At 35.4% G+C, this 13271-nt stretch overlaps 1 protein-coding gene across 1 annotated transcript in view; it reads left to right on the plus strand.

Annotated features, from left to right (window-relative positions):
* Positions 1–921: 921 nt before the first annotated feature.
* COG0212 (NagB/RpiA/CoA transferase-like superfamily protein) overlaps positions 922–13271 on the plus strand; it is a 172427-nt gene continuing 160077 nt past the window's right edge. The window contains exon 1 of the mRNA XM_089797745.1: positions 922–1585. Within this exon, the coding sequence (XP_089653871.1) occupies positions 1157–1585 (429 nt within the window). The 5' untranslated portion in view covers positions 922–1156. The remainder of the gene's footprint in view (positions 1586–13271) is intronic.

Below are 13271 nucleotides of genomic sequence, written 5' to 3' on the forward strand. Positions count from 1 at the left end.
TATCAAGTTGGTTAAATCACGATACAAATATATAATTAATTTTTTCCTAATTTAATTATAATTTTAATATTTAATATTTTAAATATTGATTATATTTATTAAGAGAATTAATGTATAATTAAATTAAACATGTATATTCTTTAAATAGTTTGAACAACATATTCAACATGTATTTCTTTATAATTTATTTATTTATTTTTAAAATAGCAAATAAAAATAATTAAAAATAAAAATAAAAATAAAATAATTTATTTAATTAAAAATTATGACCTAATTTTTTAATTTTTTTATTCAAAGCAAAAAAATATATCATATTTAATTTAAAATAATTTATTAATAAGTTTTTTTTTTTCAATTTAGTTAAAATGATTTCATATTTTTAAATTAAAGAAATGATAAATTATAATCAAATAATAAAAGTGAGTCTATAATAAAAATAATAAAAATGCTTTTTCATCATACCTTCACATGAAATTAAAAGAAACATTAAGTATTAAAGTGAGTTTAATAGAACACTTATTATTAATTATTTGAAATTATATTTTAAAAAATTATTAAACATGTCTTATTTACTTAGAGTATTAAATGCATAATTTTTTATATAAAAAAAGAATCACCCCTTTCAGATGTAGGGGACTTCACTAAGCAAGACTTGATCCTTGTGGACTCTTTGTGAACCTTTCAATTGAATTCATCGGTATAACAAGAATTCTTTGAATTTTTTTTTTTAAAATTTCTTCTAATTCAAAATAAAATAGAATAAGAATAATATATTATAAAATAATTTTGTATAACTAAAAAAATAATAATTTCACCTTATTAATAATTAAAATAATATAATATATATTATAAATTCCTAACTTCTTAAAAATTAAAAACTTATTAGTTGCGTCAAAATGGTAATCGTAGAGAAATGTATTTATTTTTATAAAAATTTCAAAGATGCAGAAGTTGTGAGTAGAGACGGCTGGACAGTACGGAATATTAGACAGATATTTATAATGGTATGGATGGATGCATGTTTGCATGCGTCATCCGGCCAACGAATTTCGCTGCCGTATTAATATGTGGTTCTGTACAGGCTCATGCAAAACCGAGATAACAAGCTCAAATGCTCTATAAGCGGAGAATATTTTTATAAAATGCGGCTCGAAACATGGTGTTGCAATTCCAATTACTGTGCCCAGCGAGCTTAGCTTATTCCTCTTTGCAAATTTTGTCGAGTCATCTAAATATTTCTCTTTCTCCATCCTATTATGCTAGTTTTGAAGGTGTCTCCTTTAAACTCTCCAACTCCAGTGTTCACATGAATAATAAGAATTGTCGAAGGGTTTGTGCAGCAAGTAGTCGGGCTCCTTTCAATAAAGAGGCATACGAGGCAGAAAGGCTACGCCTCGACGCAAGAGCTCGGAAGGCCATGAAAACTCAAGAGCAGACAGAAAAAGTGGACAACTCCAAAGCATGGAAATGGGAAATTCGCAAGCGAGTTTGGGATCTAATGGAGAGGGAAAACATTGCGCAGAGCCCTCGTCCGGTTCACCATCGTATTCCGAACTTTGTAGGGGCCGCCGCTGCAGCTCAATTGGTAATCCTGTTCAACTAACAAAATACTGCTTCACATGATTTTTCCTCCATTAATTTGCAACCACTTTCTGCCCACGATGATTTTCGTCTTCAATTTTAACTTTCGTCTTCAATTTTGAGCACATTTAGTCTATTGGTCAATAAATACCTCTATTTCAATCCCAAGGACATTCAACCTGTTGGATAATGAAGATCTGTATTTCTTCATGGGTTTTCAAAAATTCTTGTTTTTTCTGCTACAATTCGTGCCTTATTGGGGGCGGGGGTGCGGGCTTTGTGGTTAGCTAGTGGACCTTGCATTCCGTTTTTTCAAAATTAATCAATTTTACAGAGTTCTAGGATCTATAATTCAAAGTGTATTGAGTTGTGAATTAAGGGAACTTAGTGTACTATGTTAAATTTATAAACTAGCATATGAGAAGTTTTATTATTAGGATTTTTACACGTTTAAAAGGTCTACAATTAAAAAAAATATTACCTTTTCATATTAGGGGCTATTTCTTAGTGTATTTATTTGTTAAATAATTTATGGGAGCTTAATTTCATAACTTTGGAGTCAATTTGTTATACAATTGAATCCTGATTTCATTGTCTATTATAATTGTAATGGTGCAATTTGCACACCAAACCTTTCTCTAATTAGTTTTATACCTATTTTAAGAGGGCTTAATATTTTTGCATCAAAAAAGCTGTTACTTTTCCATTTACATACATTACCACATCCTTTATCTTTGCCTCACCCACATTTGACCACATTTCCATTTACTCTTCATTTATTATGTCTGTCCATTCCTAGACATGTCATCCTCACATTGGTTCTACCACCTATTTTCTCCTTGATGGCCTACAGAGTTGACTGTTGTTTTGATCACAACTTTGGGAATGTAACTCAAAATTGCAACTACTTTTACATGTTGGAATACAAATGATAAAATTTGAACTAGGCTTTTTAAATTTTTTTGATGGGTAAATCCCTTAGTTGTAGAATCAATGTCATGACTATGATTTTGACCTCCTAACATTTGCTAGTTTACATATTTGATTGGTGGGTAGAAACACATTGATTGTTGGAACTAGAGGATGAAAATCTTTTCGTCCTTTGATGGCATTCTCACTTAGGGCTTGCATAGAATTGCAGCATCAAGTTATTGTAACAAAGATCAATGAGTCATTATGAACATTATTTATTTATTTATGTTTAATCAATAATTATTGTGGACGTTATCTTTTTATTATGGAGTTTTGTAATGATTGTAAAATCATCTCAATTGTAGTGGTGATGTTTTTGATCAAGGAAAACAGGCTTTAAAAGGGCCTTGAAACCTGAACAAAGAAAGTACAGTCAAACAGTGCAATGAAAAAGGCTACAAAGAGCCCGAACAACTCCCTAAAAAAGAAATAAACAGGAAAAAGCCAGGGAGAGATGCCAAAAAACTAGGGCAGCCCCCAAAAGGGCAGGGCGCTCAGACAATGTCTCAATATTTCAGTAGCGTTGATCTTGAGCTTAGTCAACTTGCCTGCTACCTCCTTCGTCTCAGTAAGCTCCTGATCAGGGGTCGGTGTATCTTTTTTCCTAGTGCTTGATTTGGTTGGTTTCCTGGCTCCATCATCAAGAGTCCTGTTCCTAAGGCTGGTATCTAGATCTTGCTCCCTGCAGATGTTTTGGTCGTCCACAAAGTGAATGAACTTCTTGATGTTCTCATTGCCCTTGAGGATATTAGTACTCTTCTCAACTATTCCTTGCATAGTCCTATCCATCTCAAGAGTTCTGGTATTCACTTCATCCACTCTTCTGTCCATACTTTGTTCACCTTCACTGATCCTGTTCCTTAGGCTGTAGGTCTCCCTTTCCAGAGTGCTCAATATGTGTTTAAGGTCAAGGATTTCGTGGAAAAGCCATTTAGTGGTTCGGTAGCTATCCACCGCACTGTTTTTTGCGTTGTTGAGAACATCCATGTCCGCGTTCTCCCTTGTAATGACACTAAGGATAACCAAACCCGGATCGATTAACTCCTCCAGCTGAATTCTGCCCTCCTCATTTTCTCTAACCTGGGTTCTGATAAGTTCCCTTTTGATACCCAACTTAGCTGAGGCATGGTCAAAGTTCCTCCACACCACTTTCCTATCCTTTCCAGTAACCGAGCATCTATAAATGGTAGTACCCACATCCTCATAGTCCTGTTCAGGTTCCACCCTATCAGTGGGTACTTCCTCCACCTTCTCACTTTCCTCCCCCTCTTTCTCCTTATTATCCTCCAAGGTATTCCTTTTGCGCTTTCCAGTCCCCGTAGCCTTCTTCTCTCTGCTGGCCGACACTTTAATTGTGATGGTTCTTTTGCTCTTCCTTCGTTCCTTGCCTTCCCCCTCCGTAATCTTCTCCTCTGCCTCTACACTTTCACCTCCCCTGTCCATCCCTTCATCCCATTCATTATAGCCCCTATCTGAAGAGGTGTCAATATCCTGAGTGGGTTTGGGGGGCACACGTTTCTCCTTGCTATCAATGAGGGTTTTTTTCAGGAGCCCCTCTACGGGATATCCGAGTCCTCCAAGTCCGTATACATATCAATACTTTCCTTTTTATTTGAAGGCGTGTACATCTCCTCCGACTCATCAGAGTCTCCTTTGATTTTCTTGCCCTCTTTCTTAGTCTTTGACATGTTTGCTGATAGACCTAGCTTTAAAGCGTTCATAGATTAACAAGAGCAACCCCTCATGGAGCGCTGGGTTCCTTGTTCTCTTATCTTGATACTCATTAATATTCTCGTTTAAGGAAGAATAAAGGTAAAAGGGGATGGAGATTTTTGCCCCGTACCTGAAATGGTTGAGCAACACAAAACGGTATGTGCAAATGCGGTCGAACTTGGTGTCGAGAGTAATATACCTGATGATGGCTCGAAGCACAAATCTCCATAGAGGCTTGATAGATTTCGAGAGGTAGTGGGTGCCCTTCTTCACCAACACTTGCTTCTTCTCTTAGTTCTTCATGAACTCCACGATTGCTTGCCCAGAGACCTTACGGTCTGTGTAGAATTTTTTTCCTATAATAGGGATGCCGATGACATGGGAGATGATTTCTTTTGTGACAAAGAACTCCACCCCGTCGATAACAACCATACCCTAGTTCCAATTTTTGACCATGCTTTTGGTTACCAAGGGTTTCCATCCGTGAAGGTGCTTGATATAGCTAGTTATTTCACCCTTCTTCAAGATGTTCCACACCTTAGTTCTTCTTTTCCACTTCTGGGCTTCATCCTCCGACTCCCTTCTGTGTCGTTCCTTGACCATGGTGTTCTCCTCAGTGTTGTTTCTGTAACTAGTAACCTTCTAGACCTGCAAGTATTCGACTCTCCTCGTTTTCGTACCACTTATTTCCTCCTTGTGAATTTGCTTTCTTCCCACAGTACTTGACATGGGTTGATGGATATTGTAGATATGGAAAGTACGATTTAATATAAGTGTTGTGATTTAATTGTAGTGGTGATGTTAATATAAGTGTTGTGATTTAATTGCGCAAGTAACTTATGTGTGTTGACGAGTTCAAAACTATTTTTCCCATGGGATATCATTTGTGTTTGTGTTATTTGGTGAGTATCAGTGCTTCTGCTTCAAAAATGTTATTTTATTAAAAAATGAAAAAGAGACATTACAATGGTATTAGAGCAGTAGTCCTGCCAGCTTGTTGGGGTATTCCTTTGGATTCAACTAATTCAACAGACCTAAGAGCTATGGAAAGAGAGAGAAACAGGTTATAGAGGAAGCCATATGCAATGATATAATTGGGTAGAGGCATGTGACCAAGAAGACAACTTCAAGGCTTTCCTAGTCAGTCAATAGCAAATCAATCAAGTTCTTATGCAATTATTGAAGAACCTAACCAGCACAGTCATCCAAAACAAACCTGCACCAAATAATGATGTAGGAGTAATTCAGCAAGTCACCAAATTTCAATTAAAGCATCCTAGAAGTTAATGAGAGCCAAACTTCAAAAAAGATAAGACAAATTTTTTTGGGGGAAGAACGGCAAGATGAAATAACGGGGTATCATCCTAGACACACGACCAGGGCCCATCTTCGCAGTAGGATATGACATTTATGGAGAGCATTGAAGGAATGGGCAAGGGAGAAGAAGATACAAAGACTAACCTTGCAAGGACACTCGACATTTCTTTGGGAAGATCAATATACCCACATATGATTTTGGAGAAAATTCAAATTCAAAAATTTGATCAACTCTTGCTCATTTGTTTCTTGCCAAGAGATAACTAAACACATGTTTCTGGGATGTATTAGTATATATGGGTATTTAAAAGCATTTAATTAAACTCATGTTGATCATTCAAACATTTATTTGAATATCATTTACATTGCAAGGAAGAAAACTGTATTATGGCGCACTAAAATAAGCCTAGATCTACACATTCATTTTAGAAGCAGTTCCACGGTAGAGATTGGTCATCTTTGATCTATTTACATAGTTTCGAACTTTCGAGGATTGTAGAAGAACATGTTTTACATATTGGTTTCCAAAATCGCTGCTCAACACTTCTAGAGGAATCAATCCACATCAAGGCCAAGGACATTTATTTAGGTGGGGATTTATTAGCTCATCTACAAAATGTGAATATGAGGGTGGGTATTCTCAGCTTCACTTTGAGCTTAGTAAAACCTAGGAGGGTGTGCGTCGAGGTATCCTTAACATAACTGATCACAATTGAAGATAAACAAATTGAAATTGTTGCAATAGTGCTTAGTGTATATGTGGCCCCAAAGGGTGTCATTAGACTAACAACTAATCTACTCCACATAAAATCTCTTTTAAAGCTAATAAGGACAACATTTCACCAATGCAAGTTGAAGTTATACAAAACCTGATTCCTTAGCATAAGAATTTTGTATGGCTCGCTATAGATGCTTCCTTAGAGTAAGTTCTTATGGAAAGGAGGATGGCACTATGCGAATTTGTATTGATTATAGGGCTTTAAACAAGAAAAGAATAGATATCATATTCCAAAGATAAATAGCTTATAAATAAAATGCAAGAGCGATGCACTTCAAAATTGATTTGAGATTAAGATACCATCAAATGCGCATGAGAGATAAAGATTTGAGAAGATGGATTTCAAGTGTCATCATGGACATTTTGAGTTTTTGGTCATGCTTCTGGTCTCACCAATGCTTAGCCACTTTCCAATCATTCATGAATGAGATATTTAGGAAACAAGTTAATTGATACTATGCCCTAAGATAGCCCAAAATTGGTGGTAGTATCCTTGATGGTATCTTGATATATACTAAAACTTGGTAGGAGCATTTAAAACTTCTAAATATAGTTTGGGGTATTTAGGAGCAGAAATTTGTATTTGCAAAATGTTCAAATGTGATTTTGGAGGAAATTTTGTATGTGGAACATATCATTAGTGCCATGGGTGTTCAGGTGGATCAAAAAAAGATCAAGCAATATTAAATTCGTCACCTCCCACTAATTTGACATAGTTGAAAGGATTCTTATGATTATATTGTGAGTATAGGAGGTTTGTGAAAGGTTTCTCTCAATTGGTTGTTCCTTTGACTGATTTGACAAGAAGGGAGCTTTTTTGCATGGATTGAAGATGCTCAAAAAGCTCTTGACAAGCTTAAGGAGGTAACAAGCTTGTGCTCTATATTTGCTATCCCTATATTGCCACTGTCTTTTTTTGTTGAATTTGGCAAAGGTATTGGCATTATTGCAACCTAAAGGGGGACATCTAGTAGCATCTGAGCATAGAAAACTTAGTAAATTGAAAAGATACTTTTCCAAATATGATAAGGAAATGTTGGCAACTATGCATGCCTCGGAAAGGTTTAGACAAGACTTGGTTTGTGGAGGATTTGTGGTGAAGATTTATAAAAATAGTCTTAAATTCTTTTGGAACCAAAATATAATTTCAATGATCGCTACCAGAAGTGAGGAGCAAATTTCAAGCTTATGGCTTTGACATAGAATACATGAAAAGTAAGAAAACTGTGGTGGCTCATGCACTTTCTAGAGGCTCAATTTATGCTCACTTTCTATTGTTTTTGCTGATTGAAAAGTTTCCATTATTGTCAAGTATGCTAAGATTGAATTTTCCTATTGATGTCTTTGATGAGGTTGCTAGAGATGATAGGTATTTTGTCATGGAAGGGCTTATCCTTTACAAAAAATAGTCTTTTGGTGCCAAAGTCTAAGATCAAGGAAAATATTTTGAAAACCTTTCAAAACACTCCACTAACAAGACTTCATGGTATTGTAAGACTTATTGGCAAATTTGTGAGAGTTTCACATGGAATGGATTGAAGATGTTCATAAACATATCAAAGAATGCATGGCTTGGAAATAGAGCAAAGGGAATATTTCTTTTTAGTAGGCCTACTTCAACTACTATTGATTTTTGAGCAAACATTGGAGAGCTTATTCATGGACTTCATTACAAGTATTTCCAAGGTGCAAGGTAGAGATTGCATTTATATTGTGGTTGATAGGTTGACTAAGCATGCACATTTTATTGCTATTATTGAAGATTTCAAGGCATCTCAATTAGTAGATATATTCTTCAAAGATATATTTAGATTGCATGGCTTGTCCAAGAACATTGCCAGTGATAGGGATCACAAATTCTTAGTTCTTTTTCAAGAAGTGTTTAATTTGATAGGCATAAAACTTAACAAGAAGTATTTGTTTGAAGGCTTGTAATATATATATTTTTATAGGTAAAAGGCCTAGGTCCTTTTTTTATTAATAATCATCCTATTTATAGATGATTCAGTAGGGGCACTAGTAGGAAAGAATCAACCAGAGAAAACCTTCGATCTAGCTCCAAAAAAGAAAACAAATAAATGTATCAATTTCTTAGAAACATTCGATATATGTTCTACAGAGTATTGTTGAGGGAAGAGATTTCCTCATTTACATATTCTTGCAGCCAACATTCTGAACTATAGTTGATATTTTACTGTTTTCCCACTTACAACTATGGGGTATAGGATAAGGAATCTATAACCTCGTTTATAGTCACATGCCAATGGCATTTTGCTATAATTACATCCCCTTTCCTTATGAGGGGATACAATGAATAATTGTTCATAGTTGTACCATCTTAAAAAGTGCACACTTGCTTTGTAAGACATTTAGGCCCTCTCTTTAACGATCTCCTAGGTCCATGAATGCACTAATGCTCAAAATGTTGCCTTTTCTTGAGTTTTTGCCTGTTTCCAATTGTTCTTTTTCCATCTCTAAAATCCCGGTGAACATCCTATTCTTTTCAAGGCCGTACGAGATCATTTAGTGCCTCAAATCTGACTCCAAAGTTTTTTTAGGTCTTTGAAAACTTAAAAATGCAATAACTTTTCAAATGGTGAAATATTTTGACCTGATTCTTTTTCCAGAGTGCTTAAAATTCCAATTACATCATTCTCATGAACTTACACCCTCCAATTTTAATAAATATGGCACTCCTACAAAATAACTCATTATTCCACATTTTTAATATCGGCTTGGAATTTGGAAAACTGACTTAGAAAAGTAGCACTGGAAATCTGAGAGTTGAAATCTCCAATTTGCCCAAATTGGTATCCAAAAATGCAACACATCAAATAGAAACTATCACTAGACATATTTTTGGGTGATGCAGGATTGTCTTGACATCCCTGGATGCTCCTGCATTAGACACACAGGGTAATTAGAGAAGTGATCCCGTCATGGCTTGGTTGAGGAAAAATCCAAACGGTCAACATTCACCTTGGATAACCAGGTTGAGTCTTCCACAGATCGTCCTTTCCACTTCATATTGCTTGTTTCTAATACTCATTTCTATGTGGCTATCTAGGATTGCTTCAATCTCCTCCTTCTTAAGAGGTAGGATTTGGAATTGGACATTGATCAAGTATAGGTACCTCCTCTATGCCACCTTCTCAATATTGCATTAAATATGCAATGTTGAAAATAGGGAATCCATTTGGCAACTCCACCTCATATGCATTCCCTGAATCACGTTTCTTCAAAATCTTGTAGGGACCAAATTTCTTTATCTTTAGCTTGTTATAGGTGCCTATTGGAAACTTTTCTTATCTCAAGTACATCATAACCTCATCCCCAACTTGGAACTCCTTATTCCTCCTCTTCTAACTTGCCTTAGCCTTATACAACATGTTCATTTTGGTGATATGCTCATGCACTTCCTCATGTAGATTCTGTTGGTTCCCAAAACCGTAGATTGGAATCCTACGAGCCTTGCTTGCTCAATGATGGGATAACCAACCGGTTAAGGCCAACTTGACGGGACTGATCAATGCGATCCAAATCCCCTGCACTTCTAGCTCTGCAAGGCCAAGGCGGGTGCACCTAATTTTGGACAGAACACTTAGATCCAAGACACTTATAACAGATTGATTAGAATGCGAAAGTAATTGAAGCTTTCAAAATGACAAGAATTATAGAAAACTTTAAGATTGCAAATTATGAATTAAGAATAAAAACTATATGAGTGTTTTAAATAAAAGTAAATATTATAGATGATTGCAACGAACAAATATATTAATTCCTCAAAGGAAAGAAATGAAACAATTGCCAGCATATGGATTATGAATCAAGAGTAAAAGACCAGTGCTTAATTAAATGGGCAATCAGAGTCAATATTATAAGTTGAAACATACAACTTTATAAAGTTCAATGTATTTAAACCATAAATAATTTTAACAATTCAGACATGACGGATCAATCATATGAATGCAATTTTAAACTAGTCTAGGATGCACTTTAACTCCTACAATATGGAGACAAACTAGACATAAATACAGAAACAATTAAATATTTCACCATATCTATGTTTATCAAGTTTAAAATGCAATAATGACCCAGTGCACTTATCGGAATTTTAAACTATTTATAGAAAATAAATAAAAATATTTAATAAAGGACACAACTTAATAATAATTTAAAACTCCAAAATTTAAAATAAATAATTATGCCAGAAATAAAATCGCAATAAAGACACTCCTTACAGATGATCCATCTACTGCATTTCAATTCCGGAATCACATATAAATTTTCTCTGTAATTCAATCCACGAGGTTTGTTCAAGAATTCATTACTTCGCCAATCGGAAAATATAATACATCAATAGTGCATTATAGTATATAAAAATTAGAAAGAGTATATCTATTGTAAGATTTTACATCTTATATTTATAGTGGATGGAGAGGTATGTCATCTCTCCCAAGCAACATACCACTTCCAAACTATAAACTATCTTATAAGTTTAGTTTAATCAATTGGAGGGTTAATGTCAACCAAACATTAACTTATGTCTGGCTTGATTAATGTTTGCAAGATAATGAAAACTCGGTAGAAATATCTCCGTGCTCTAATCGCATCAATGACCCATTCCAATTATGAGTTATGTGCAATGAATAGCTTCATTTCTCTCACGCACACACCTTTCTCCTGTGTACATCTCCATGCTCAAACACATATCCTTTGCGGAGATTCATATTTGCACTTCTCTTCCGCTGGATCTGTTCTTTCCACAGAGGTGCTCTTTTCTGCAACAAACATAGAACAATGTTAGACACCAATGATTTAAATAAGATACAACCCATTGCTTTAGTGGTTTTGGAGAATATTGCTGCAGAAATCTCAATCATCATGGGAGACAAAAAATGCGCAAAACATGGAGTTCTTCGACAAAGACAAAGTCCGACATATCTTCATGCTTTTTGAATTTGTTATTGTCGCTGCTACATGGGTTCATATGAATCTATGATCATTCACAGGCCCTCATCTTTTCATTCCAATGCTTGTCCTGTGTGGGTACATTTCATACTCCCGTAGCAACCCTTTCTTCTTTTCATACTGCTCGGAGGTTACTGTTGCCGCAAAAATTGGGACATGAGGAATAGCACACCAAGTGCCATTACACTTCTGTGAAGACTCCACAATTGAATGACAACATAGCCCTCCGGATAAAATCGTGCTTCAATGATGTTCAGGATTTGATATCGTGCTGCTACAGGAATGCCATGTAGAGGCCCAGTTACAGACAATGGGGATTGCTAAACAATTTCACACTTATTTGGATCCTATGTCCAGCTTCAATCAGCACTTCACAAGCCTGTTTCATCAATTTATATATTGCAATGACAACCACATCTGTTTTTAATTTGACTGGAAAAGTCTCCTGTGGTGGGATTCTATAGTTCAGTCATACAGATATATATTGCTTTCTGTATTAATAATCTGCACAAAGTCTGTGAGATGTATTTGATTGTGCTGATGCTTGGCAAACCTATTTAAGACATTTGCAAGTAGCTTCAACTTTGATGAAAGTTCATTACTGCACAACCAGTAGCATTTGATTGAGACTTCTATCCATTTTTTGAATGTTCTTTTAAGAACTCATGTACAAAATATATCTATGGCTTCACAAAAATGTGCTCTGTTATCTCAAATTGAAACTCTTTTCACTAATGCCGAAGAATAGGTACATCCTTATTCAATAGAATGCAATTTCCAGAATAATAATCACTGATAGTGCTGGTAGTAATTTTACCACTTCTATTGGCACTTTTGCACACAAACGGCTATCCAATATATGAATGTTGATATGTAACATTTGATCAAAACAAGTTGCTGTGAACATGTATGAGTAAGGAAGAAACCAGATCTCATGCAAACAATTATTTCAAATCATGAAGGTCTCTGCATCTCTGCAGTCAAAACTGAATCTATGCATGCAATATAATATGCTTATAGTCTCGATTTAACATGGCATCAATAGTGGGCTTGAGAAAGAGCTGTTCAGGGGTCTTTTCAACAGTTATTCCCATCTTTGACCCAAGGAAGAAGTACAACAAAGAATGGGTACAAATGGAGGCTCAAATTTAGGCTTCATAAGATTCTTGACATGTTCAACAAAGTCCTCTGCCTCAGCAGTAGTCTTGCCTCCTTAATACATCTTTCTCAGTTCCAGGGCAGTCCTTAAATGTCCCCATTATACAATTTGGAAAGATGACCTACCAATATTTCTGTTCACAAAATTATTGTAAGAAAATTCTGCCTATGGTAGAATCAAGTCCTGTCCCTTGGGCTTATCACTTACTAAGTGCCTTAGCAGGTTTTCCAGACTTCTATTCACTACTTCAGTTTGCTATATGGGTGATGTGCAGAATTAAACTTCAAATCTGTCTTCAATTTCTTCCACAAAGTTCTCCAAAATTATCCAACAAACTTGGTATCTTGGTCTGAAATTATACTCTTTGCAAGACCATGTAACCTCACTACTACTCTGAAAAATAAATCAGCAATGTGAACTGCATCATGGGTCTTGTGGCAAGGAATGAAATGAGCCATCTTTGAAAACCTATCAGCCACTACAAACACTGAATCATTATCCCTTTGTGTCCTTGGCAAACCAAGAATGAAATCTATACTTATAGCTTCCAAGTGCCTTGATGGAACAGGTAGCGGCTGATAGAGTCATGTATTGATTGACTCCCTTAGTTATCTGACACACTCAACTACTTTGCACAAATTTCTTCACATCTTGTGACAATTAAGGCCAAAAATAATGCTCTTTGACAATGGCAATGGTCTTGTCTTGATCAAAGTGCCTTCCATTCCTCAACTATATTTTTCTTTGATCAAAATCTCTCCCATGGAGCTCCTCGGAATG

Source organism: Cupressus sempervirens, chromosome 8, assembly GCF_028749045.1.
Source record: "Cupressus sempervirens isolate cs-2001-9-10 chromosome 8, ASM2874904v1, whole genome shotgun sequence".
Taxonomy (NCBI): Eukaryota; Viridiplantae; Streptophyta; class Pinopsida; order Cupressales; family Cupressaceae; genus Cupressus; species Cupressus sempervirens.